The following is a 26,212-nucleotide window of genomic DNA, read 5'->3' on the forward strand; positions in this document are numbered from 1 at the left end:
AAAATTTTTTATCAGCTGTATGAAACAGTCATTTTAATATGGTAGTGACATATAATAATCAAAACGTAGTTAAAATGAACAAGAAAGCTAAGTCTTTTAGCCTAGCCTAGATAATACTGTTAGATAATGCATTTTTCCCTTGAATACATGAAGATTATCCGAAGGCAATATCTGTGTGTTACTGTAGTTTTTTACAGTAAAGTGTGGGTTTAATGAGGTTTTGAGTAAGTGAATAACCCTTAAAAGGCATAAAATAAGCACGACCTCTATCTGGTGCACCATAAGACTTCTCTGCTGCTTCTGTAGCTACTTGACATTTCAACAGGTTGGTTTTTAAATTGGATTAAACAAACAAAAAAAAAGATATAAAGTATTAAGCGAGCTTGAGAGAACCAGACCAAGTTTTCCGCATGTTTCCAGCCTTTATGCTAACATGAGCTAACCAGCTGCTGGCTCTAACGTTAGCTTACAATTAGCATACAAACATGAAAGTGGTTATCTTCAAGAAAGAGAACAGGTGTATTTCCCAAAATGTTAAACTATTCTTTTTTCAAAGTACATAAAGCATTTTTAGATACTAAATAATATATAACAGCTCTTCCAGCTCTCTTAAATATTATGTGATGCAGGGTTGAGTTTCACACATAAATGTTTTCCAGTTCTAACATTATGCCCTCATACATTATTCCCGTGACGGCTGTGTATTCAAATGCAGGCTAAAGGTTGCAGGGTTTCCTGGGTTACATTAACATTTAAGGAAGGAATAAATAAATACTGACATTTGGGGAAGATAAAATACTAACATTCAGAGCCTTTTTCAGGCTGCTCCCCGTGGGTCTTTTTAAGTCCCACGTAATGATGGCTTTCAGTCCCGGATGGTCTGCTCCAGTGTCCAGACTATTACGCATAATGTCAGCGCAGATACAGGGAGGTGTTCGAAGTGATATCAGGGGGTCAGAACTGGAAAAAAACAAGTCAGTCAGAGTTTTTATAGTTGGTGAACAGGTTGTAGAGGACTCTGAGGGTGGACTTGAGGTTCAGGTTGACGACATCTGGAAAACAAAATTGAGACAGCAGGGATCGTTAGAGTTTGATGAATTGTTGAAGGAGGAAAATGTAGACCTTTGACATGTTAGTTATAAAAGACAAGTCGTGTCCTTGGAACACTTTAGCACAAATTAAATGGGCTGTCAGCCATAAAGTCATTTACAGTGCAGAAGCTTATTTTATGGCTGCAGTTGGGCCACTCTCCTTGAAAAGGTTACTCATAATTTGGGGGAATTAAAAAGCCTAAAATAGCAAGAATTTCAAAATGATTATCATATGACTTATTATTTTGTACCAGGAGTGACTCTATGGGTTAAAAGCACTTTCCGCTCTCTTTGTCAGTAACATGGTGTACTACACAAGTCTTTGTTTGGTGTAATTTCTCTATACAAGTAGTTCTTGGTTAAGAGACTCAAGCATGACGCCAATGCATCACCACTTATAACAGGACTTCTTAAGATCCCGATCATCTGTGTTCCCTTGCTTACTTGGGTGCAGCTGCAGCCTAGAGGACACTTTATCATGTTTTCTCCACTGGAGGGGCACCCTAGAGAGCTTTTTGTCGCATTTTTCCCACCCTAAAAGGCACTTTATCATGTTTTATCGACCACAGAAGCATCCAAGCAAGCACTTTCGCTGCGTTTTCTTCAAATGTGGGGGCTAAGCAGAACCCCTGCTACCACTGGACTTCAAGATAATAGCAAAAATTTCCAATCAATTGAAACATTGTGAGGGGCAGTCCTTGAAGGAACGAGATGTTTCCTTTTTGGCTTAGTCAGGAAAATGTTTACAGAAGGAACAGACATTTGCATAATAGGCTACAGTGCAGAGAAAAACAATATTTACATATTGTGAATCTTCTTTAGTGGATGCTGGTTAAAAATTCAAATATTTCACATCAGGGACACAACTGTGCAGTAAAATGTTTAGTTTTCATCTCAAAGGACTGTCCATACTGCAGGGATAATGAATTAGGGAGAAAGATATGATAAATTAAAGAGCAATTTGGGTCAAAGAAAATAATTAAAACAGAGAGCAAAGGGAAAATAAAAAATACAAGTCTGTGAAACAGAAAATAGGAAACCCTAACCAACAATCATCACAAAAGCAGCAACTATTTTAAGCCAGGGAGCCATAATTGATTTTGTTTTAACTAAATTCTGTAATATTGATTATAACTGGAAAACAATGTGCAGCTCAGGGCTAAATTAACTCAGCAACGTCCAGCTCGTAGTGAGTTTTCAGGCTGAGGCAAGGTTTCCATCTACTGGACAACCTGTAATATGACGGAGGGACATCAAACCATTAAAACACCTTTATAAATGGTCCCCCATCAGTGCAAGAGACCCATAATCTCCTCCTAGCCTCCATAAAATCTCCTCTGGGAAATTCACATTATGTATGTATTTTATCTGCTCTTGTAATAATGAAATATATCCATAATGTAGGTTTATAAAATACCTTCTGGTCTGGCTTTGGGTTTCTTCAGGCCGCCGTCCTGCATCAGCTCGAAGGCAAACGCCACATTGTGAACCTGAGAGGACACAAAAGGGTAAACTTGATGTATTGATAAGCAGCAAAAAAAAAAATTCTCACTGACAGATTTCACTTATTGAGGCTGTGCTCACCTTCTGTTCGAAGCTCTCGGGTGTGAGGAAGAAGTTGTACAGAGGGACGAAGTAGTCCTCCAGCAGCCCCATCAGTAACACCAGATACACCCCATCAGCAAACTGCACACCAACAACACAGACGGCATGAGGATCTAAAAATCCTGCAGAGGACGAAACACGTGGCGATCGCAAATCTCACCTGAGACTCCAGCTCAGTAACTTCCAGGTTCAGCTTGTTCAGGTGTTTGTTCACGAAGGTGATGAGAGACTGGTAACATGAACACAGAAATATTAATATTTAACAGGTTGATTATGTTGAGATAGGAGAGATCATTTTGTTTTAGATAATTCAATAGTTGCCTTGTGATACTGAGATGGCATTAAAAGAAATGTTGCACGCACTGCTGTTCTTAACCTCCGTACAATTACATTATCATTTTATGTTTTCTAGCCTTTATCATGCAAAGAAAAATGTCTCTCATACCGTTTTTACTACGTTGAGCTTGTCAGGTGCGTGATCCAGCAGAGTGTCAAACGCGTCCCTCTCTGTTTTAAAAAGAAGGAATTCAAAAGGTTATGAACACAAAAGGGAATGGTTTAACATTTTGAGGAATATTAGAGGCATCAACAAGGTTAGATTAAAAAAGACAATCGATACCTCTCTCAAATCCACAGCCACCACATGGTTAGCTTAGCTTAGCATAATGACTTGGAACAGGGGCAAACTTCAAGCCCGGCTCTATCCAAAGGCAAAAAAGGCCACCTAATTGCACCTCTACACCTCACTAGTTATCCCATTATATTGATGATTATGTGTAAAAACTCAATTTCACCAAATGTTCAACTATTCCTTCAAGCAGATAAATAATGAAACATTTCTATAATGCTTTAATAAGATACGTGGCTATGACTCACCAAATCTTCCCATCATCATTCTGAAAAATAAAAAACAGATTAGTCACAGTCTGAAAAACTATTCTTACACCACAATAAATATTATCAATAATCACATCGTGAATATTAAAAAAAAGGATGACTGTGGATCATGAAGGAAACTGTATAAACACGTACTCTGTGGTGCTCGTCAGCTCCTTGGTCACCAGAGCAGTCTGCAGGATGCCCTCTCGTTTCTGCTCAAACGAAACCAAAATGCTTCTGTTAACACACGAGACGGTAACTAGAAGTGTCGATGCACATTATGAAAACTGAATGTGCAGACAAGATACTGGAAGATGAGAGAAAGATTTAGCCATGAACTGAACAGATAGACAGGTGTTTGAAGGTTCCTCTTAAGGCAATTTCTTAGATAAAATAATTGTATTAGACTGATTAATTCTAATTTTGGGTTATAGTTATCATCGCTTGTTCCAGGTTATTGGTCTGTAACTTGGTTAAGTAAAAATAAACACTAAATAACCCTGTGCACCTCTGTATCCACCCCAGCTTCATTGCACGTGATCATGGTGAATGCCAGCTCGATGAGTCACTTTACCTTGACGACTACCACTTGTACGGAAACGTGCTCGGGCAGCCTGATGGGCGCCTGGAAGTGCATCGCGAGAGCCACCAGCAGATAGACGATCGCCACTAGGTTCTTTGAATGGATGGCTGTGACAGTAAATTGAAAAGAGAGGACCATCAGCGGCAAGCTAACAACAGATGTGAGCACTTCACTGAAGATGAAAGGTAACAGTTGGTGCTCTCTTCACAGATAGAAGGAAAATGAAAAAGATGCAAATGAGTTAATGAATTGAGAATTAATTTAAGTGTTTGTTTATAGAGTTCCTCTAAAGTCTGTGCAGGTTTGAATTCTTGTCATCTGTGATGCAAATTCTGAGAGAGTCAATTATGTGTTAAAGGGGCATTCCACCATTTTTACATTTCTTCAAAATCCAGGTTGCTTGTCATGAGTAAAAACAGTTCAGACTCGTCTGGGGATTCAGGGGAGCTCTATAAAGATTCACAAAATAACCTCAGTGATGTCATTATGATGTCATCAAAGTTATCTTGGCTTGGACTTGAGAATCTTCTTAATTTCAAACACAAACCCTGCCTTATGAAGTCCTTCCAACGTGGAGATGTAAAGTTAAAAGGAAAGGAGTTGGCATTTAGGTGAGAGGGAGAATCAAGAGGAAGTGTTGCATCATGGGAAATGTAGGCTCAGTGTTGGTAAAAGTACCCAAAAGTCACACTTGAGAAAAGTGCAATTCACTTATCCAGTATGCTTTGACCCATATTGTAGACTGGAAGCTTCATCCAGTTTAATTCAAGTGCAATACTAATACTTCCTGGAGTGTCAATTTAAGCATCGACGTCACTGAAGTCGATGTAATACTCACAGTCCACACTCCACTCGATGGTCCAGCCGTGGGGCCTCAGCAGCTCGTTGACGGCCTCCAGAACCGTCTGAAGCTTCTGCTTCTGACCAATCTCTGACTGGGTCACCTCGGCCACGTTCAGCTTCCTGCCTGACAACTTTTCTGTAAAAAGCGACAGAGATGAGATATCAGCTCAAAGACATTCCATACACGGAGGAGAATCATGAGTAATTGTACACTCAGTCAGTATCTTGCAGCAGAAATGTATTTGTTCTGACAAGGTACACAAGCAGCAAGTAAGCAATAAAATCTCATACAGATTAAAAGGGGAGAGAGTGAAAAATCCATGAATTGCATAAAATCAATACACAATAAGTGATTCAAACTAAGAAAGTACAACAAAATTGTCATTTCATGCCTGTGCAAGTTTGGGTTTTGTGTCTTTGGAAAGCAAAGATATGATGATCTTGAGAACTTTGGTGAGACTCCACTGCTTTAAGCAATAATAAGAAAGAGGATTTAGGAGGCTTATCTAAAGTGTGTGGCTCCAAATACTAAAAAAAGAAGAACCCAGCACCACTGATTAAAAAAGGGGGGGGAGATCTAAAACAGGCACTGATGCAATAAAAGCCTGAGATTACATGAGGTGCAAAAGTGATAAAGGGTCGAGACAACCGAAAAAGGCTTTTACAGCAAAGAAGAAATCACACACACCGCTCCACATCGTGTTTCCTGCGATGGTGTTTTTAGATGTTGTTCGTGACACTTCTGCAGCGTATGCAACCAAGTGACAGCTCTGTTATGTATGAGCCAGTGTTTGTAAATGAATATGCAAATTCTTGATGTTTTATTCTCGTAAACGTTTGACAGCTGACGAGACGTTTTGTCAGGCTGCAATAATAATGAGCCAGTGTTTTTCACGGGGGACTGTAAGTGGGAGCAACGAAGGAGAGGAAGGAAGGAAGTGTAGCGATGACAATGTGAGGAGCTGATGACGGAGATGGAGCACAAAAACACGTGGATTTGACAGTTAAATATAAGACTTTGAATTAAAATAGCAGCAAACAACTAGTTAGGCTAGGTGAAGTTATGTAGAGACAGAATATTGATTCATATTTGATCCGCACAGCCTTTTTACAATTTGATCCACGATTCATGAGCAGTGTGTGTTTTTCTCTACGCCTTTAGGAAGCGAAGACTTACACATTTCTTATATGTAACTTTTAACTTTTGATGATGTCTGTTTTACGATGAACTCATCTTTGTTCGGTCTGGCCTGTAAGAAAAGTAAACCAAGTTTGGGAAGAGGAAGAGATTAATTTCTCACCATTTCAGGAATTTATTTCGTTCATATATTGTGCTAACAGCTGGCATGTATCTGCTGGCTGAAACTTTGTGGCACTATCGAAATATCACCTCTTGCTGGTGCAAAGTGGTATTAAATCATGACACGCTAAAATATGTTACTGAACACATTTTAAGTGGAAAACTAACAGACTCTTGATTCAAATTTGATCTGCACTGCTTTAGTTTGTTTACAGTTTAATCAAAGTTTCATGAGCAGCGAGTTAAAAAAAGTGACAAAGGGTCGTTTTAACATTACATTATTGAGCAGAGACACGAGCACTTGTTTTAGTCTGAGATGCTGGCGCCCTTTAACTAAATCCCACCATTAACTGCAAAAGTGTTTTCATTTTTGTTTTTGTTATTGCCACTGTTGCAGAGACATTTGAACATCAGTAGTTGCCAGCATGTCTAGATATCACTCTGCTGTAACACATTACAGACACAAGGGGGAAGCACCCGACAGACCCAAGACTATGAGGCTTTACAGCAGCAACTGGGTGAATACACATTTATCACAGTGGACATTTGTTTTAAAAATAAAAAAACAAAAAGCCAATGGTAAGCATTTTGGCATTTTACATCATCATGTTGACACATGTATGGACCTGAGTGTTTGCAATATTACATATATTCATAAGAAATGTCAAATATCAAAATGAGAGACATGTTTAAATTGTGTTAACTCCTACTCGTTATCAAAGTAGGTTTAAATGGCTATCCTAAACAACACTCAAATCGTTTTAGGCATTATGTTCACTGCTGCCAGTTTACTGCTGCTAATGTCACAAATTAAGATGTTTCGCATGTGTAGCTGACACACAGAGAAATGACATCATGCTACATGAAGTCTTAAATCACTAATCAGGTTTACTGACCATCAGAGGTGTGATTTGCAGCATGCACAAGGACATTTTGATGAATAAATGAGAGCCTGTTGCACTTTATTAACACCTAGAGTTGAAACTACCTCCTGCTGGTTCTGGTGCCAAATTACAACAAAAAAGGCCTGATTACACAATACAACAACTATAGTCTAATACATGTGCAGGAAAGGTGGTAATGATCTTTAAATAATAGTGTGATCAGCATATTCAAAAACGATAGTGACTAACAGTACATTGCTTCATGCTACAAAGTTTTTTTAATATCGCCCCCTTTTTTTGTGAAGTGTGGTTTGCTGTAAATTTGGCTGCACAGATGTGGGAAGTAAGTACAACAAGTTTTTTCCTGGTCTTTGTACTTGTACTTTATTTTTTACTTTTACTTCCTACATTTTAACACAAATATATTTACTTTCTTTTTTACACAAGTGTGTGTACTCTGCTAATCCACAAAATTAAAAGTGTAGCTAACTACTGTAGGATGAGTCAAGACTGGTTTAACTTCACTCATGAATTCTCATGAACTCTCTGTTTCTCTAATGGACAAAAAGTTTGCAAGACTTGTTGTTATGCCTTTTATGCAGTATTTTCATCATTTCAGTTATGCCCTACTGATGCACCATTATGCATGTTTTTTTTCCCCTTTGCAATGATCCACTCAGATCTTAAACCGATCCCCTCATGACATCACATAACTCGCATGAGCTGAAGATCGTTTAAGAGATGTTTTTCTTCTTCTGAGCCCTTTCTTTATACTGGAGCTACAGGCTGCAAGTAATATTGAAAATTGCTTTAAAATGACTTTGACCTTTTTTCTGAATAGATGGTGCAGACTGTTGTACAAATATGTTGTTAGTCAATATTCATGTTTCTTCATATTTCATGCTGCACATCAACAAACTTTATGCTGACCAACTGCATGAATTAAATACTTTCTCCTGCTAATAATATTGCAGATTTTCATGCATGACCAAGTTCAAGGTGTACAGAAGCGTTGAGATGCAAAAGAAACCAAATTCTTACCGAATAACTTCTGCAGCACTTGCCCGTCGTAACAGTCCTCTTCCAGGTCTTTGACTATGATCCTATCCTCCTCCAGCTCACTGTTGATCCAGTCGATCAGCACCTGGAAACACATCACATTACACTGAAAATGTCCTCTTACATGTGCTGTTTTCTTTATTGTTTTGCACTGCAACGATGATGTGCAAAATGTGAACCAAACTACCTTCAGAAGATCTTTGAATTTAAGACTCTCCCGTGATGTCGGATCCAACATGATCCTCTCAGCGTTTTCCTCTGATGAAGATGTTTTGAGAAAGATTATGACAGTAAGTTACACTCAAATGCATTTTGGATACGGCCACACACACATGATGTTCCTACTGTATGTCATCAGTCGCTGACATGATGATGAGATCGACACCTCCCACTTTCATTTCCTGCTCCTCCACTGTTCCCATTAGTCACCGGTGTCAACATATTTAGATTGAGACCTTCGCAACCTCTGTGTGTGTGTGTGTGTGTGTGTGTGTGTGTGTGTGTGTGTGTGTGTGTGTGTACCCAGCAGTGTGTCCTCTGGATGGATGTCTGTCCCCGTGGGAAGCATCGGAGCGTTGATAGCATTCTTCCCCTCCTCATGAAGATCACTAACTAGAAAGACAAGCACACACACACAAATAACCATAAAAAAAACAAGCAAGTCACTTTGTCACTTGTTATTCTGTAAATGTAAATTAACATGCATTTATAATCTCTGAGTTTAGGGACAGAGAAGGAAGCTATTGTCTTGTCTTGATGTAGAGTAAGTAACAGTCACAGCCACACAAATTGGAAGTCTAAATCTTTCCCCAGAATCTCAAAAAGGGGAATTCCCCCAGTTTCACACAACAATGTCAGTTAACAGGTCTTTGGGGGCAACATAACACAAGTGAGAAAAGCTGTGTAAAGACTGTTGTGTGAACAGATCTGGATCTGAAGAGAACTGTTAGCGCTCAGGTTGTCTTGTGGGTTACATAGGCGCGGAGCAGAAAAGTTGTGTCATACTCTAGATTTGACTTTTCAACACTTACTTCTCATAAAATGTTAATAATATACCCTTGCTAAATGTGCACATCCTCATTTTACTGTAAATCCCACGATGAATTGCTTCTACGGGAAGTACGTGGTTTCATTTGATGCATTACTTGTGCAACTGAAGTAGTTAATTAATCATTATCATGATTAATAATGGTACTAATAACATTACTTTCAATGATAATTCATTTCTTCTTTAAATGAGGGCAGGACAGTCAGGAAATCGAGTAGACAGTGCATTTTCAGGTTTTAATGTGCTCAGAATGCCAGCTTTAACTTTCTATCTTCAGGAGAATTATTAGAATGGACTATTACCTGTAAATGTAGTAAAATGTAGGGTAGCACAATCTGAAACTTGCGACAGTGGGGTTTTCAGCAATTGTATCGCCTGTCCCCCCCTTGGGAGCACCACTTTGCATAGATGGGTGTTGCTGTCAAGCTGTGAGTTGCAGACGCGCCAGACACAGCTTGTAAAAAAACATGTATCAAGAGATTCTGAGATGAGCTGTCACTCGTCTGACACGTCCTACGGTTTTCTTCAGTTTATTTCCTTTCAGCTACACTTCACTCCTGCGTTGGTGTCATTTCACTGGCTCTCATCGCGTCTTGGAATAGATTTTAAGATTTCACTGACTACATTCAAGGCTTTCATGGCCTGTCTCCCTGTTATATATCGGACCAGTAAACGTACACGCCACATACAAGGTCTTTTGTCTGTTCAAGAGGCCTGGCTAAAAACTGAAAGGGACAGACCGTTTGCAGTCAAGGTCCCGAGGCTGTGAATCTATCTGTCCACGGAAATCTGGTCGGCTGAGTCAGTGATCTAACATACTTTTATCAGTGAGCCTTTCCTGGTTTAACTTGTGTATTAAGGTCATTTTGTCCTTATCTGTGTTCATGTTTTTTCTCTGTTGAGTTTAGGACTTGGTTTATTTTGTTGCCTTAATGAGGCATGTTGTAGTTCTGGGGTGGCAGTGTCCATTAGTGTCTAAAAATCAGGTACTTTAAGTATGTTAAATTTGACTAGACTAGGAGACAAGATACACACTAAGTAACACACACTTTGACTCTCTGGCTTTCGGGTAAAATCCATTTCTGCTTACTCGCTTTCACTTCTGACTAGAGAGACACACCAGGGATTTCAAGGCTTTCTTCCCATAACAGCCACGTTGCTTTTATGATCCTGCATTTCGATTTGCCAGACCTGCAACAGGCTGGACCACAATCAATGCTCTCAAATCTATCATGTCATTGACTTTGCTATTTATAAAAACCTGCATGGAGAGCTAAAGCGAGAACAGAAAGCGGATAAATGACCGTATAAGCTCTTTTTCAAATTAAAAGCATGTAAAATCAATATCATAATTAAGAACATGATGAAAGAGAGTCTAGAACAGCGTGTTTATGGTACAGTGTGTACAAAATTGTCACTTCAAAGCATGTACAAAGAGAGGATATACGTATTTACCCCGAGACGAGGGGTCCCTAAAGGTTTCCTATCTGATCCAGCATGAATGCAGCTCGAGCCCTGAATCTCACAACAGATCAGCAGCTTTGCTTTGTAATTACTGAGCAAGCTTGCTGCATTTCATCATAATTGTGCAGCTTCCTCCCTCCGTGTCCATCTGACTGCATTACTGCTGCGTTGCACCGAGCTGGAGAGGGCTTTGGCACTTCACACAGCCGAGAAAAATGGGAGTGAAAATGCTCAAATTATACCAAGTAATTCATTTGTTACAGCGGAATTACACGTGGAAATAAAAATTTTACAACACAGGTGATATTGTAATGTTAAATACATATTTATCAATGTCGCTGCTTACCTCTTGCTGACCTTTTACAACAACCAAACCAACACACTGCTGGACATTAACCTACAGTGCACTGAGGTAACAGGTCCTGCTTCCCCATTTCCACTTCCACGTTCCTCAGCATTAAAACCAGCTTACCTTGTTTCTTCCTCTTGGTCCCACACAGCAGCCCGGCCATGTCCCCGGTATAAACCTTTCGGATTCCCCCCCGATGGCAGCGAAGGTAGTGTGTGTGTGTGAGTGTGTGTGTGTGTGTGTGAGTGCGTGTGAGTGTGAATCGGTGTCTGAGGGACTGAGCAGTGGCCGGGTCGTCATCACGTGTTTATTTCTGTCACAACCCTCCACCCCACCTCTGCGATCCAGTTACAGGAGACGCTGAGGGGAGTGTGTGTGTGTGTGTGTGTGTGTGTGTGTGTGTGTGTGTGTGTGTGTGCGTGCGCGCGCATGTGTGTGTGTGTGTGTGTGTGTGTGTGTGTTTGCGTCACATATATATGTTAATACTGAACACAAACACACCACACTAGCAATTTCAGCAGTGCTTAGTAGATTGATCAATTAGGTGATGGAAAGAAAATAAATCACTAAATAAAGTACTTTGATAATTGACTAACCGCACACAGAGTAATTTTTTCAGACAAAAAAAAAAAGTCGCGCTGGTTCCAGCTTCTTAAATGTGAGGATTTACAGCTTTTCTTTATCATTTGTGATAGTACAGTAAATGAAGAGTCTTTAGATTTTGGAAAGTTGGCTGGACAAAAGAAGCAAAATGAAGACGTCACTGGCTCTGAGAAACTGTGATGAGCAATTCTCTGACATTTTATAGACCAGACGATTAATCGACTAAACGTGATAAATCGTTGTAAGGGTGCCACGTTTCTCCAAATCCATTATTCGATTTGACTTTTGATTTAAATGTCATGATTCAGTTCAATTAGTAGGGGTATTTTACAACAGCACTTTGACACTTTGACTCCTGGTGGCTCTTTAAAGGTTGGGGGTAGACAAGTTTGAATAACATTCACCGAAAAAAATAAAGATTACAAAGAGTTCATCAACAAAAAAAAAATAAATACCAGCCTTTAGTGATTCAACCATAAATCAACTTGAGATATAAATTCAGTTTCTTACAAAGTTTGATTTGTCAATCCTGTCTATAGTGATCCCTTTTCTCGAAGAAATGAATAAAGGATCTCAAAAACATCTGCAGTTAGAGTTATTGCTGAGTTGACTCGACTCGCTGTTTTGATGACTTGCAACTTGACTTGACAAAGAATAAATGACTTGAGACCTGAAACTTAGAAGTTAAGAACTTGACCTCAGACATGATTTCTCAAATTACTTAATTAATTTAATTTTGCCCAAGAAAAAAATGACTTAGGACTTTTGCTTAAGACTTGGACCAAATGACTTGAGTCACATATTTAGTGTCGACTGGTTACCTTTGAATGAATTGCATGACATCTTTATTTAACATTTTTTAAAGCCCACGAACAAACCAACCAACAAAAGAATAGTGCATTAGAGCACAGCCAATTATAATTACATGTTCAAAGGGGAGTGGGAGTAAGTGTGAATGTATCTAATCCCACCCCCTCTCCACTAATCTTTAGCTAATAATTCAGCATAGGCTTCCTCACTTAATCATACCCTTCAATTTAATACCCATATAAATGCATGAATCTGGTATAAAAGGAGTATTTTCACTCGCAAACAATGTCCAGTTCATGTTTTTGTTCTTAAATCTGGTCAAATTAGTAACAGTCTTGTTATTTCGCTGCAGTATAAGAGAACCGACTTGTTTCAAAGAGCATCTGAACGGAGCCTTTAATATGTTTTGCTGCAGTGGATAATCAATCAGGCAGCGGCTGTATTCCTGTTAACAGAATTACACTAATTGAATTCAAACCAGAGCCTGCAGTCAAGAATGTTTCTCTCATGTCAGCTTCATTGCACAAATTCATGTCAAAAGCTCCTTAGTGGCATTATACACCATTACGTGAAAGGACAAAATGAAAAGAGCGGTGCGACATAGTCAGATTTCTGTTTTCAATGTAAACAGCATAAAGCAGATTGAAATCGTAGTTCAGTTCTGCTGCGTCCGAGAGCGGTTTACTGCAGCACAGCGGGGGAAGATATAAATAATGCAGCAGTGTGGAGAAGACAGACTGGACCTTAAATATAGCTTTGGTTATTTACACCAACACAGGCTCCAGTGAGTAACAGCAACCAGGAAATGACACAGTGTGTTCACCGAGGGGTGTCTTCAGCAGATATTAACTATGTCAGCCCAACTCCTCACTTATAACAGCAAATATCTACTGATCATGATAGGATATTTTTCTTTATCTTCTTAATTTTAAATCCAAATCCCACTTTTACTTCTCCCCACTCTGTACATACAACGTCCACTGTGTGATATCCTAAACTCTTCCCCAAATCATTATGTCGATGTTTAAACATTGTGAATGTCTGTTTTCTTATGAAGGGTCAAATGACCGAAGGAGTCGAATGTTGTAAACTCCTCTCAGAAAATATGTAATACTAAGGGTGGAAATCACTGAGAAACGCTGCGCGATATGTTGCCCACGGTTGCGATAACATCACGATACAGTGATTCTGTGATAATCATATAATCAAGACACCAAAAAGTACAAATTACCTATGTATTCACAGCATAGTGGTGTCTGATTCACAGTAACTATGCCAAACTAAAATCTTTTCAAGATTTGTTTATGTAAATTCAGTAAGTTTCATTTTGTTTAAAATCATTATGTTTCATTAAAAAATGCAGTATTTGTCACCATCTGCGATACATGTTATCGCCTCTTCTTGCAAAACGATATATTTCTGTATCAATTTTTTGTCCCACCCCTATTTATTACCGGTAGTGATGTTTCTGGGTTTAGACCAAAGATTTTTTTAAATCAAATTTTTTAAGAATTGCGACTGAGTTGTAGAGGGTATGCAGATGGAAAACAAACATTTCAGGGCTGTCTGGTGATGAAACTGTGCAACAGCATGAATGCTGATTATCTCAAATACAATTTCTTGTTACAATATTGGTCAAAACATTGGAATAACCTACTAAATATGTATATGTTGATCACTATATGGGCCCTGGTATGAATAAAATTGTCTTTACTCGACAGTTTACAGCCTGAAACAGCAAATACACTTCTGTCTTTTTTGGAGTTTTCTGATATGTTCCAAATACCAGTGAGTCTAGTAAAACCCTAACGTGATTAAAATGTACCTTTTTGGGTATATGCATTATAATACAGAAATGCATCCACAATATACTTTAACTTTTACTTTATATTTTACTGTAAATTAAGTAGCCACAATAAAATAAGTGATTTAAAAAAGTAAAATAGCAACAAACAGATGACTTACTATGATCAGCATCCATCCTAAAACTTGCCCTTAGTTATATTTTGTATTTTCAGAGTGTAAATACTCTTTACTCTAATGATAACACACTGAGGATGTGACACACTCATCCTCTCAGTCTTTTTTATCCACTAAAGTAACACTGTCACAGCTTTGCCTGCTGCTGACAGAGGGAGCTGAGCCTTGTCAAAGAAACGCAGACTTCCTTTCAGTTATCAGGATAACGCAGCAGAGAGAGCCATGAACATGCTGTGTGCTTGAAACTGCACAAACCTGGACTGTTTCTTTCATGTCTTGTTGAAATGCCATTAGCAACCCTGTTAAAACATTTTCAAAAGGGTTTAGGCTCTTAAATTCTGTGCTTAAACATGTTTGGTTGCTAAGGAGTGTCGACACAGTTCAGGAAACCATAAGTCCCTTTCCGAGGGAACAGTCCTTCTCTGCCATTAATGATTATTCAGCACCCGTGAGACAACTTTTCCAGTGAAGACTCGTCTCTCTTGGGTGTTCCTCTTAAGGAGGATACGGCACCACACCCAAAAGTAACAGAAACCACAACAGCAGCCCTGGGAGGCCACATGCTGCGCTCCATTAGCAAGACAGCACCTCACATACTTCTCTCCTCTTATGCTGATTTCTAACTCTAAAATCACAAAGCTCTTCGACATTTAAAACAACTTGTGCATCATGTGGGCTTTAAGCCACTTTGACCACACAGGGGCACTAAAGTCAAAGCAAAACAGAGCTCCCCTGCTGCAGAATCCATCGCCTCCAGAGCTGACCTGCAGACATATGCTGACAAAATCAATAAATTATAAATAACTTTTTTTCTGTAAGTAAAATTTGTGTTATGTAAAAAAAAACAAGTTTCCTATTTCTACACTGAAGTCAATGAGAGATTTCAAACTGTGACATTTTAATGTCAAATTTAGTGTTGCAAGCGATGATTATTTTCATTAATGATTGACCTGCTTATTACTTTCTCAAATCAATGTTTTGTTTGCAAAATCAAGAATATACTGTGGGAAAACAAAATCCCCTAACATTTGAAAAGTGCTTGTTTTGTCTATATGTATGTCTTTATGTATTCAACCAGAAGATCCATGTTCCAGGCTCATGAGACTTGTGATATTTGTTTGGGGAAATCTTAAGTTCTGCACCAAGTAACATTAAAAAAACAGCAAATCTGCTTCACGGGACAGAGTGAAGCTTTGGGCACAAGATTAAGCAGGAGGACAATTATTCTCATTACCTCATTACACAAGGGCTCCACCTCAGTCGTCATCTAATTAACTCACTGGGTTGAACTGTCTGTGGGTTTCTCTGTCTGAAACCCCTTAAAGGTGCACAACGTAAGAAATGACCACCTCTCCAAACTAACAGAGGGCAGAATAACACTAGAGACTAATTTCTGCTATGTGACTGTTGCTGCTGGTAGGTAATTAGCCCAGTTAGCTATGCAGTTAGCGGTCTGGACTGCGTTCTCTGAGTAGTGTTATGGAAAAGGACGGGCAAGAGCTAGCTGGTTAGCATGCTAACCTGAGCAGATATAGTTCATTTTCCACGTTTTCAACGTTCCATTCTGGCAGCACTGTCATTGTAATGATTAATATGATATATCTAATTCAAAGAAAATTGTATAATATGTACAGCAACAAATCCTAACATTTAAGTAGCTGGAACCAGATCTTGTTGTTTTGTTTTTTTTGTTTTTTGTTTTTTTTACATTTCCTTCAAGGAATTGTCACCACACATCACTATCCTCCTGGTAAAAAATTAAAAATAAAAAAAACCTTGGCAGAAAAAAAGGCTCGACTTCTAACTGTTAGAGGGGAGCAGTATGGAAAGCATCGTGACTGGAAACATCACAAACACGAATGGTTCGTGCACGCTCCTGGACAGGAAGTAAAGTAAAGGCTCTACAGCGGGTGATTAAATCCACCCAGAGCATCACTGGTACCAGTCTACAGAGCATCAGCCACATCTGTGAGGTGAGATGTTTGCACGGAGCCCAAAGGACACTAAAAGACGACACCCACCACAGCCACAATCTGTTCACTCTGCTGCCATCTGGCAAGAGATACAGAAGTATCCACTGCCTCTTCCTTTACTCAGGCAGTAGGACGTAATTTGTCCTCCACAATCCACAAATGTAACATAAATGGACTTAAATCAGCCTTTAACAATATTTAACAGCAAGCGTGTGCAATGAATTCCCCCCCCACCACCACCAGTTTTAAGAGGCTAAAACTAACATTATCAACAGTTTGATTACTCAGAGATGTCTGGAATTTAATGTGGCTCCTGAACAATTAATATGTCTGTCCTCCTGCTGGTGAACCTCCTTTAATGGAGATTACAAACACATGTCTGTGAGCACGCACACACACACACACACACACACACACACACACACACTCAGACAGACACAGACAAACAGTGAGGCGTTAAACCTTGCAGCTGTCTGTTTTACCACACAGTGTCTGGCCTGTAGGAGGGCAGAAATAGTTTGGGCAACAACTGGAAAACTGGGTCAGGAGAAAAAAAAAACTATAAAGAAGTTTTGGATTTGATCTCCAAAATACGGAGGGAGCAGAAAATCCCCTTAGAGCTTTATCTTAATAACCTTGCATTCCTGTCACCGGTCATTGACTGTATGATCTATTTATGTTTATTACCTCATGTTAAACGCCTGTGGAGTCAGTAAGAGGCTTTGTCTCCTCTCTCTCTCTCTGTCTCTCTCTCTCTCTGTCTCTCTCTCTTACAAGTGTTTCTTACCCTGAAACCAAACAGAATAAACGCTAGAGCTCAAAATATCTTAATGATGATACCTTTAATTGGGCTCCTAATAAGAAACCTACGTTAGAGTGTTACACAAAGGAAAGACACAGCCATAAGCTGAGAACAAACCTGGCGACACACTGTGACTGTGTGTTGTAAACCATGTGTACAGCTCATGATGAAAAGTGCCGGTGATGTCCCAGAGCAGAATATTTTAATAGCGCATCATGTGATTGCAGCACCATGGACAGAAACACAGCACAGGAGAGCAAACAGAGGCCTTTAAAAAAATAATAATTATTATCAGATTTATCATAACAACGAAAACACAACACTCGCCTTCTTTTGACTTTTTCTTCCGCGCCAGGGTTCCTCCTAATTTCCCCAGGAAAGACTCGTCCTTCTTCATCTTCGCGGACTGCGTGGTCGCAGAGGTCCCAGACATCTTTCAGGCGTGATGCGTTTGCGTGCTCTCTCTCTCTTTCTCTCTGTCTCTCTCCAGCGACTGTTTAATACTGTCACTCCTCCCCGTGATGCATTCAGGCACCGATGCACGATCCAATCACAGCGAGAAGACACCAAACTAACACATTCACAGGCAAACAGCGGAGTGCAGGAGGAAGGAGCAGCGTTGGTCGGACAGTCAGACGGACCGAGTGACTCACACACAGGTCCATGTGAGTCAACAGCTTCATCTGCTTCAATGTTTACTGTTGGGTCGCCCCACAGCGCCCCCCAACGGCGTGATGTGTTTACAGACCCCCACTGATAGCATTCCCTAAGCTAGCACCATTTTAGTCAGTATGAAATGAAATTAATTAATTCAATATCTGCGTATGAAATAAAGCCAGAAATGGATCAATATGGCATTATAACCTTTGGTATGCTGTAAGTCTCCTAAAATTAATAAAAATTGTCCAAGCCTGTATATTTGTGTGAAAGATGTTGCCTCATTTGTATATACAAATTCATTTATATGTTTATTGACACATGTATTTATGTCGGAATTAATTCCATTTATTTCATACTTATTATTTGATATTGACAAAAAAATCCTCCAACAGCTTGTTAAGAAACCTTTGTGTTTGTATAAAAAGTGAAATAAAAACACGAAAGTACAAGCAGAAATCCTGCCGTCAAGACGTGTCAGAATTTGAGAACTCTTTTTTGAGCATAACAGTATGACAAGAAAAAAAACATAATTAAGATAGATAATATTTAAATATCTTATTAACCAATCTTGATGATTAGTTGATAAGCCTAGTATATTGTTAAAAATGTGAGAATTACAGATGGTAATCATCAGCATAGAGTAACAAGACATCATTTGTGTTTCTCATCTCATCATAATAACATCCACAGACATTAATGATGTAAATAAATCTTTATCAAAAAATGGTACAAAATCACTTTGACAATGAATAACCGGGATCAAAATGTTTTGATTCATACAGATTATACGTTTAGGAAAAATACAGTTCATTTTCAGGCACAATGTTTTTGTTTGGACAATAAAACCTGTAAATTACAAAATGTTATAAAGATATTCGATGGATGTGCCTCAACTGATCTCTTTACAAAAACAAGCAGGATCATCTTCAGCGCTCCTCACCTCCTCCGGTCTGTGGCCCTGTTTTAGGAGACAGAAATTCCGATCACTATAGTACAAGCGGTCAGATTTTGTCTCTTAATGTTATTATGTGATGCTGCCGTTGTGAATTCACCTGTAGTCTGCAGTAACTTCCAGTCCACCTGCAGTGTTTGTCTGAGCCTATCCAGTGTCTCCGCATCCTCTGGCACAGAAGTGTGAAGCTGCCCCAGACAGGGGGCAGCGTCCCCGAGGAGAGAGGAGACTGTGGGGGCCACGCAAGCCTTCTCACCCTCCTGAGGAGACAAAGGTACTGACCATTAAAGCCACCTGTACTTCACATACAAAAGGAACAGGATACTATTTTCTGTAGTTTTATTAAAACTGCCCCAGTCTTCATACCTGCATGAGCACCAGTGTGTGTCCCTGTGCCAGGCCCTGCAGCAGGCCTGTTAGATGTTGCCACGCACTGTCACTCAGTCCACTGTCTGGGGCCCGAACCAGCAGAACCAGACTGGGGTCATACTCGTACCCCAGAGGCAGAAGGAGGCCCAATGCAGCCTGAATGAACCCTGAAACATCACTGCAGCCCTGCGGGTGGACAAACAAGCGCACGTGGAATGTGTTCACATCAGTCTTTTTAACTAAACACACTTATTTCGATATCAATATTAAAGCGTCTCTGTGCAACTTCTGTGTTGTGCTGGAAGTGTCATTAGTTTACGTCAGCAAACTCCATTTCTAAACTAATGTTAGCTGCTGTTGTACCGTTTCTACTAGTGTAACACAACGTACCTTCTTGAGACAAACAGGAACATGATATTTTCTTTGCTGTTCCACCGACGCTTTGTTGCTGAACTGTACCAGGAGTGTTTTCCTACAGATGGAAAGATTTATGTCATTATGTTGTTTCACATTGTTGCAGACAAATGTGCTCATTCATTTTCCAAGTTTTATTAAATAGGCTTATTCAGGGAGTATAATTTATGACTGATAATCACCCATCTTCTTTGCTGGGACACGGGACCACCACGTCTCCAACACACACAACCAAAACCCTGCGTTAGGCATTAGGAGAAGGTGACATCAAATCAGATTATACTCTGAACAGTAAAATAAGAACATTCATGTAAACTAGAGATGAGCAAATTACCTTTTCAAGTCAAATACACAGATAATTTATCTGAGGTCGGCTTGAAACCTCTAAATAGTCTAATACTTTAATTCTCTGGACGCTGTAATCACCACTTCTGAGGGAGATTTATCATAAACATTGTAGTTGCAGCTAAAATTGTGTGTACAGTGAAAGTTTAGCAGTTCCACAAATAAGAAAAACAAACAATAAACTGACCAGAAACACAATACACGCTCACTAGCATCCTTAAAAACTTACTACTTAACACATATTTCATTTATTCACAGGGATGTACTGGTTAGCAAAGAGTAGCACAGAGGAATCACGACTCCCAGACAAGAAATAGTCCCACACATATATCACCCCTAAAACCACTGAGGTTCATTTTTACACTATGGACTTTTAAGGAATTAAAAAACTTACATTCAACATTAGTGAGCTTTTAGAAGTATTTGTAGGCAGACTTTCAGCCTCTGGATAAAGTCAGGCTAGCAGTTTGCCCCTGTTTCCAGTCTTTATGCTAAGCTAAGCTAAGGGTTTCCTGGCTGTAGTTAAATATTTAGAACACACATGAGTGTGGTATCTTTCCATTGAACTCTCAGTAAGTAAACAAATTAGTGTATTTCCCAAAATGTCAAAGTGTTCCTTTAAGGATGGATGTTTCCGTGTCAGGACATTTTAACACTATATCACTCTTCTATATCAATAATAACAAAACACACAGTCACTGTATTATTGCTATACCGTTTGAGAGCCGCTGCAGCCTGCTGGACAACACAGTCCATCACCATGGAGACGTCACGGACCAGCGCCAAGCCATTGCAGATCTGAGAGGCAGTAATTAAGTGTAATGAAATCAGCTTGCAGCTCATGTAGGGTGAAGCAAAGCAAAACTGCATTTGTGACAGCGCTCGGCACAGCATTGGAAAAGACAAGACACAGATGATATCCTGAGCGTACCTCGTTCTTCTCCATTTGCTCTATGAGGGCAGTAAGACTGGAGAGGGTCGTGAGAGCATCACTGTCATCTGCATCTTTGAGGAAACTCTCCCTTGAAGTGGAAAAAAAACAAACACAGTTTTTCTAGAATGATAACAATTCAATATTGAGTTAATTTAGCAAACTATGATGAAGTTGATTACATTGACTAATGTTAACTGAAATGAACCAGTACCAGCCACAGCTCCATACCTGAGTTTGTTGACGATGACCGGGTCGGGGTCCTCTGATGACCTGAAGCATTTACATCCATCCGGACAAGCCACACCATTAGGGAGGATTGCTGCAGTGCGGACTGGAGGAGCGACACGTTTTGGCGGCTCTGGCCACACCTTTGCTTCAACGCTCTTCTCCTCTATTTCCTTTTCCGTCTTTTCTTCTTCTTCCGCTAATTTAATGCGCTTTGTGCTGATATCAGAGTTTGGTAGCTCAGCTGGAGAAAAGAGTATGACGCATTTTGTGACGCAAATAAATACAAAAGTAATGGAAGTCTGCCATGATAAAAACAGAAGTAATCATAACGTACAGTTAGTTAGCTCTCTTGTTGGTAAAACGTCTAATTGAAGGGGAATGTGAGTAATTCCTTAAGAAAAACAAAAAGTTAAAATGATCTTAAATGTGAAAATGGGTTGTGGGTTGTGACACTCTGTTGTTTTGTTTTGTTTCAAGCTCTGTTTCAAGTACTTGCTCAAAAAGAATGATGTGCAAGTCATACCTGCATGTTTGAGGCAGGACCAGTACGGCCTATGAGCTGATCGAACACAGTGAAGAGACTCGAGTGCGCTGAAAAGAGAAAAATATAATTCACTTTGGTTATAAAATCGCAGACACACAGTGGATTAAGGTCTGACTGATGAGTCTGACTGACGGTGAAAAAGACCTTTGACAGGGACCATCGAGGTTTACAGGTAGAGGTGCAGGATCTCCAAGTAAAGTTTGAACCGTCTGACACACTGACTGTGGGAGAGAGGTCAAGTTGTATCCTCCCTGGAAAACATTCACACAGTAAAACCTTTTACAGGACCCAACCCAAGGCTCGTCCAACATGATGGCAGCAATATGTGGAGCTCTCACAGATGGCTGGTACTATCAGAAGTATTGACAGATCAGACATTTGTGTTTTAATATAATTCCATGGGAATAATGCACAGAGATGACAACAGAACTGGCAGGTGTTGAATTTGAATAAACTGTGAGATTGTGTCACATGTTTGTGTTGATGTTATTAAGTCGAAGTGTTCTGACCTCCAGCACAGCACACAGTTTCCCTCCTGCAAGGTTCATCAGGAGATGAGTGAGATGAGCAAAGATGTCTGGGCTGGCACACATTTCACCCTGAAAATACAGACAGATGTAGTCCAACAAAACAACACAACCTTTAACCATGACCTCAGAATTACATATTTCAAACACGGTTAGCAAAACTGGACATGTAGATGGTTTATTTTAAGCGTTACTATGGGGATTTATATTTAGTACCTCTGGGTCACCGATGGCTGAGTCAAAACCTGCGCACACCAGGACCAAGTCTGGGCAAAACTGGGACAAAGAATCACAAATAAATAATCTCCAAAACATTATTTTGTGTTCCCATATTCGATTTTTTCTAAAATGGCTGACCTCATATGCGACTGGCAGAAGGACGTGACAGAAGACCGAAAGATAGTCACTGTTCTTCATTCCCACCTGAAATATCATAATGGGACCTCATTAGTAAGCACAAGCTTCCGCGCACACCAATCAACAATTGTTTTAGATGATTAGGGTAGATTGATTCACTATGATGAAGTCATGAAAACAACAAATAAAAGAATATTTTCTGGTTTCAGCTTCAAACTTAGTAAACTTGCTTACCTTGTTCCAGGGCACATTTACATTGAATCCCGCCCCTTTCCCTTTGCCAACGCTGTCGTAGTCTGATTCTTTAAGGTTGGGCCAGAATTTCTGATGTTCGTAGCGGTGCCATGAGAAGTAAAGCACACTGGGAAAATGACACGTGGTATGCAGAGATTAATATGCCGGAAGACATCATGCACGTCAACAATCAGGATCAGCCCGTTAGGAAAAACTCACCTTGGATCATCTTCAAAACAGTACTGCACGCCCTGACCGTGATGTACATCCCAGTCAACTATCAACACCCTGAAAATGAAAATAAAAATCATGTAAATATCTAACAGCTTTCTTATAGTTGCAATAAAAATAATATAACATTTAAAAGTCAAGTCACCTTTTCGCCCCATGTTTTTGCTTTGCGTATCGAGCTGCTATGGCCACGTTATTGAACACACAGAATCCGTTGGCAGCACTGCGCATACTGTGGTGTCCTGGAGGTCTAACAACAGCACAGAAGTGACATCCTTGTCATATATTTATGAATGTTTAATCATTTTGTCCATATGAAAAAAAATGTGATAACTTACATCCTACAAAGGCTGAAGTATTTAGTTTATATTGATATAACATACTAAAACTGCCATTTTAAAAAAATTATCTTTAACTTTGTTAATTTTTTTTGTCAAATAAATTAGACTCAAAATAAACAAACGCAAAACAAAAGATCAACAAGGCCTAACATTTGTGCTGGATTATTGATATGATATTTTATGTTATTCATTGCTGGAAGATTGACTCTCTCACCTGACCAGAGCCATGCCGTTCCTCACCTTCCCCGTCATAACACTGTCCACTAGTTGCAGTGTGGCCCCTGCAGCCAGCTTTGCACAGTGATAGATGTTCTAGGACAGCAAAAAAGAAAGAGGAATGGTTAACCTGGAGTTACGCTGACCTGTTTTTTTTCCCCCTAACCACTCCTGAATTAACAAATTCAGGATACGGATAGAAACACTTTGGGTGGTATAAATATTAAGCAGGACTCACTGGGTGGAAGTAGACATCACCATATTGCAGGGTAAACTCCTTCAGGTCCTCCAGAGTCATGAAGGGAGTCTTCTTCACTGCCTCCAAGTACTCTTCACTGTTGGGAGCAGAACAATAAGAGTAGCTGAGTGACTGTAGGTTTTTATTTCAGCCTGAAGAAAGTAAAAAGATTAACTGAACGAGTTGGTCGACGTCAGGACTGACCCGTGAACTAGCAAAATGTCTGCCTCTGTCGCCTCGCGGACAGGAACGGAGACACAGCGTTCAGCCAGGCCACTTTTGACGAGAGCTTCATGACTCACTGTCAGACGCTCTGGGACCTCGATTTTACATGCAGGGCTGGAAAAACAAATAAAATAATGTTTCATACAGTTGAATGATGTGTTCATGTTTGCTTTAAGATTTGTTTATCATGAACTAGTTAGTGCTCTGACTGGGTTCTTAATTCAGAACAGTGATTTTGTGCTTGATCATTTGAAAACACTTTTTTTAAAAAAAAAAAATGTTGGCTCTGGTAGTAACGGACAACAAAGTTGAAAATTAAGTATAGAATCAGTGGACTATTCCTAAAATATATAATACAAAAGATAGTACAGTAGTCTAACACCCTTATTGAACCTTTCATACATGGATATAGTAAATATATAGTAAATTCAAAAAGCAAGACATTTATAATCAAAATGGGAAATTAAATGCAAAGTAAAAAGTAAAAAGTTTAACTAAAACAAGGTTATATAAATACAGGGGCAATTTCAAATGCGATACAAAAGTCAAATTTGTACTCCAAGCAAATATGGACAGCATATCATTAGGCTAACTGAGGCTGTAGTTAAATCAGTTAACATATTAATTTGTTCATTTGGCCATGTATACATTTCTTCATCTATTGAAAAAAGTAAATAAAAAGTGTTGAAAAAAGCAAAGTAAGACTAAAAATGTATGAGGAAGACATCGGTGAGAATATGAAAAATACTTAGAGAGTGAATGCGATAGCTGTAACGTGAGGAAATTAACTTAAGTGGGCATAATATAGCAACACAGGTGTTAGCCGTGATGTTAGCATGGGGCTATCAATGAGTGCTCCCCACGAAGCCATCCGGCTAGCAACAACAACAAGGCGCAACTTAACTTCCGACCACGAAAACGTAACAGAGAATAACGACATGTGAACAAATTTAACACGAATCAAACATTCTGAGGGAGGTATTCATTCATTTTAATCTGAATCTATCACATTTTTAACCTTTAATACTCTCTGTGTTCCCTCAGATACAGACAACAACATAAGTTAGCGGTTTCCTGAGGTTACAGTTAGATACAGCCGTGATGTTCCCACTATGCTGATCTGATGATCAAGCTTCATGTGCAGTTAATACACGTACTTACTCAACCCAGAGCAGCTTGTAATTGGTCATCTCCTCATCATAAATCAGAGCTGTTCCCATCTTCATTATTTCTCAGTGCAGCCGTGTGCTAACAAGTTTCCTCCTGTAGCCGACTCTTTCTAATGTTTCTGATACAACCTGCCCACGATTTAAGTTATAATCAGAGTAAAATCGATAAGTGAGCTACTGTGATCAAACTTATTTGATTTAAGAGTGTAAACAGAGTTTACCACCGCCTCTACTCTGTATACGGCAGCATGTAAACACTGTGGGCATGGGTCAAGTCAAACCACTCTTCTGTGAGTTTAATGGAGGTTGTCTAACAGTTTAATGTCGCATTGGCGCCACCCTCTGGGTGGAGTCAGGTACTGCCCTCTGCAGAAGAGACAGGTACTGTTCAGATATATGGGTTTAAAGCAAGTTTTGTCTTTCATATTGCTTTTTTGTTCACCCTCACACACGTTAATCTGGTCACCTTGCACCATTTCTTATTGCTACTGATATATACTATGATTGTTTAAACAACAACTCTTAGATTTAGCTAAATGCACATTATTTGAACACCTTGAACACACTAAATATGTCTAGTGGTGATGCATTTCAATTTCACTTATTATCTGAAGTAACATTCATTTATTTAAAGTGTTTGTTTTATAGTTGAAATGACAAATAAACTTATAGTTTAACTAAGGGGAACTGAATTTTTTCACCCAGTTAATTTCACATAAGACGATTTACAGATGCAAAATATATATTGAATGAATGTGAGTTCTCATGATTCTTATTTTAATAGAAAAACAACAATGACAAAAAAGCAGTGCAAAGCAAAATCAATAAACACCAGAGAGTATATAAGTAGTACAAAATATAGAAACAGATCAGATGACATGAGAACATTGGGTCTGGAAAGACACTGTTCTCTTTTAGGAAACGGTGGCATCTTTCCTGTGGGAAAAATGTGGAT

General features: G+C 39.3%; 2 protein-coding genes across 4 annotated transcripts; both read right to left on the reverse strand.

Moving 5' to 3' along the window:
• Positions 1-4: 4 nt before the first annotated feature.
• parvb (parvin, beta) lies at positions 5-17,943 on the reverse strand. Of its 3 annotated transcripts, none has more exons than XM_037107461.1 (13): positions 17,601-17,943; positions 8,767-8,856; positions 8,432-8,502; positions 8,227-8,329; positions 4,997-5,137; positions 4,150-4,265; positions 3,729-3,787; positions 3,573-3,592; positions 3,142-3,203; positions 2,857-2,925; positions 2,676-2,777; positions 2,509-2,581; positions 5-1,052 (listed from the first exon to the last, which is right to left on the reverse strand). In XM_037107461.1, exons 1-13 carry the CDS (start codon positions 17,704-17,706, stop codon positions 976-978), a joined length of 1,089 nt encoding a protein of 362 aa, XP_036963356.1. In that variant the 5' UTR covers positions 17,707-17,943; the 3' UTR covers positions 5-975. The 3 variants fall into 3 exon arrangements, with proteins under 3 accessions (XP_036963356.1, XP_036963359.1, XP_036963357.1); XM_037107464.1 differs by lacking the exon at positions 17,601-17,943 and adding an exon at positions 14,484-14,662; XM_037107462.1 differs by lacking the exon at positions 17,601-17,943 and adding an exon at positions 11,229-11,460.
• A 683-nt stretch (positions 17,944-18,626) lies between these two features.
• hdac10 (histone deacetylase 10) lies at positions 18,627-25,553 on the reverse strand. Its single transcript, XM_037108556.1, has 20 exons — positions 25,250-25,553; positions 24,068-24,202; positions 23,864-23,960; positions 23,624-23,721; positions 23,214-23,318; positions 23,057-23,125; positions 22,838-22,964; positions 22,604-22,669; positions 22,463-22,522; positions 22,229-22,318; positions 21,864-21,970; positions 21,699-21,766; positions 21,176-21,416; positions 20,945-21,035; positions 20,729-20,811; positions 19,851-19,907; positions 19,645-19,726; positions 19,252-19,440; positions 18,986-19,145; positions 18,627-18,891 (listed from the first exon to the last, which is right to left on the reverse strand). Exons 1-20 carry the CDS (start codon positions 25,312-25,314, stop codon positions 18,860-18,862), a joined length of 2,022 nt encoding a protein of 673 aa, XP_036964451.1. The 5' UTR covers positions 25,315-25,553; the 3' UTR covers positions 18,627-18,859.
• Positions 25,554-26,212: the final 659 nt, after the last annotated feature.

This window comes from Acanthopagrus latus, chromosome 8 (genome assembly GCF_904848185.1).
Source record: "Acanthopagrus latus isolate v.2019 chromosome 8, fAcaLat1.1, whole genome shotgun sequence".
Classification (NCBI taxonomy): domain Eukaryota; kingdom Metazoa; phylum Chordata; class Actinopteri; order Spariformes; family Sparidae; genus Acanthopagrus; species Acanthopagrus latus.

Bases quoted from the DNA above. Each gene is read 5' to 3' on its own strand.
- hdac10 (XM_037108556.1), bottom strand. From the start codon at position 25,314: ATGAAGATGGGAACAGCTCTGATTTATGATGAGGAGATGACCAATTAC. The intron at 24,203-25,249 runs GTAAGTACGTGT...TTGTTTTTCCAG, and splicing joins TACAAGCTGCTCTGGGTTGA to CCCTGCATGTAAAATCGAGG. The intron at 21,036-21,175 runs GTATGGAGCTGT...TTCCACTTCAAG, and splicing joins GTCATCGTCAACAAACTCAG to GGAGAGTTTCCTCAAAGATG.
- parvb (XM_037107461.1), bottom strand. From the start codon at position 17,706: ATGTCTGGGACCTCTGCGACCACGCAGTCCGCGAAGATGAAGAAGGAC. The intron at 3,593-3,728 runs GTACGTGTTTAT...TTTATTTTTCAG, and splicing joins GAGCTGACGAGCACCACAGA to AATGATGATGGGAAGATTTG. The intron at 2,926-3,141 runs GTATGAGAGACA...TCATGTTACCAG, and splicing joins AGCTCAACGTAGTAAAAACG to TCTCTCATCACCTTCGTGAA.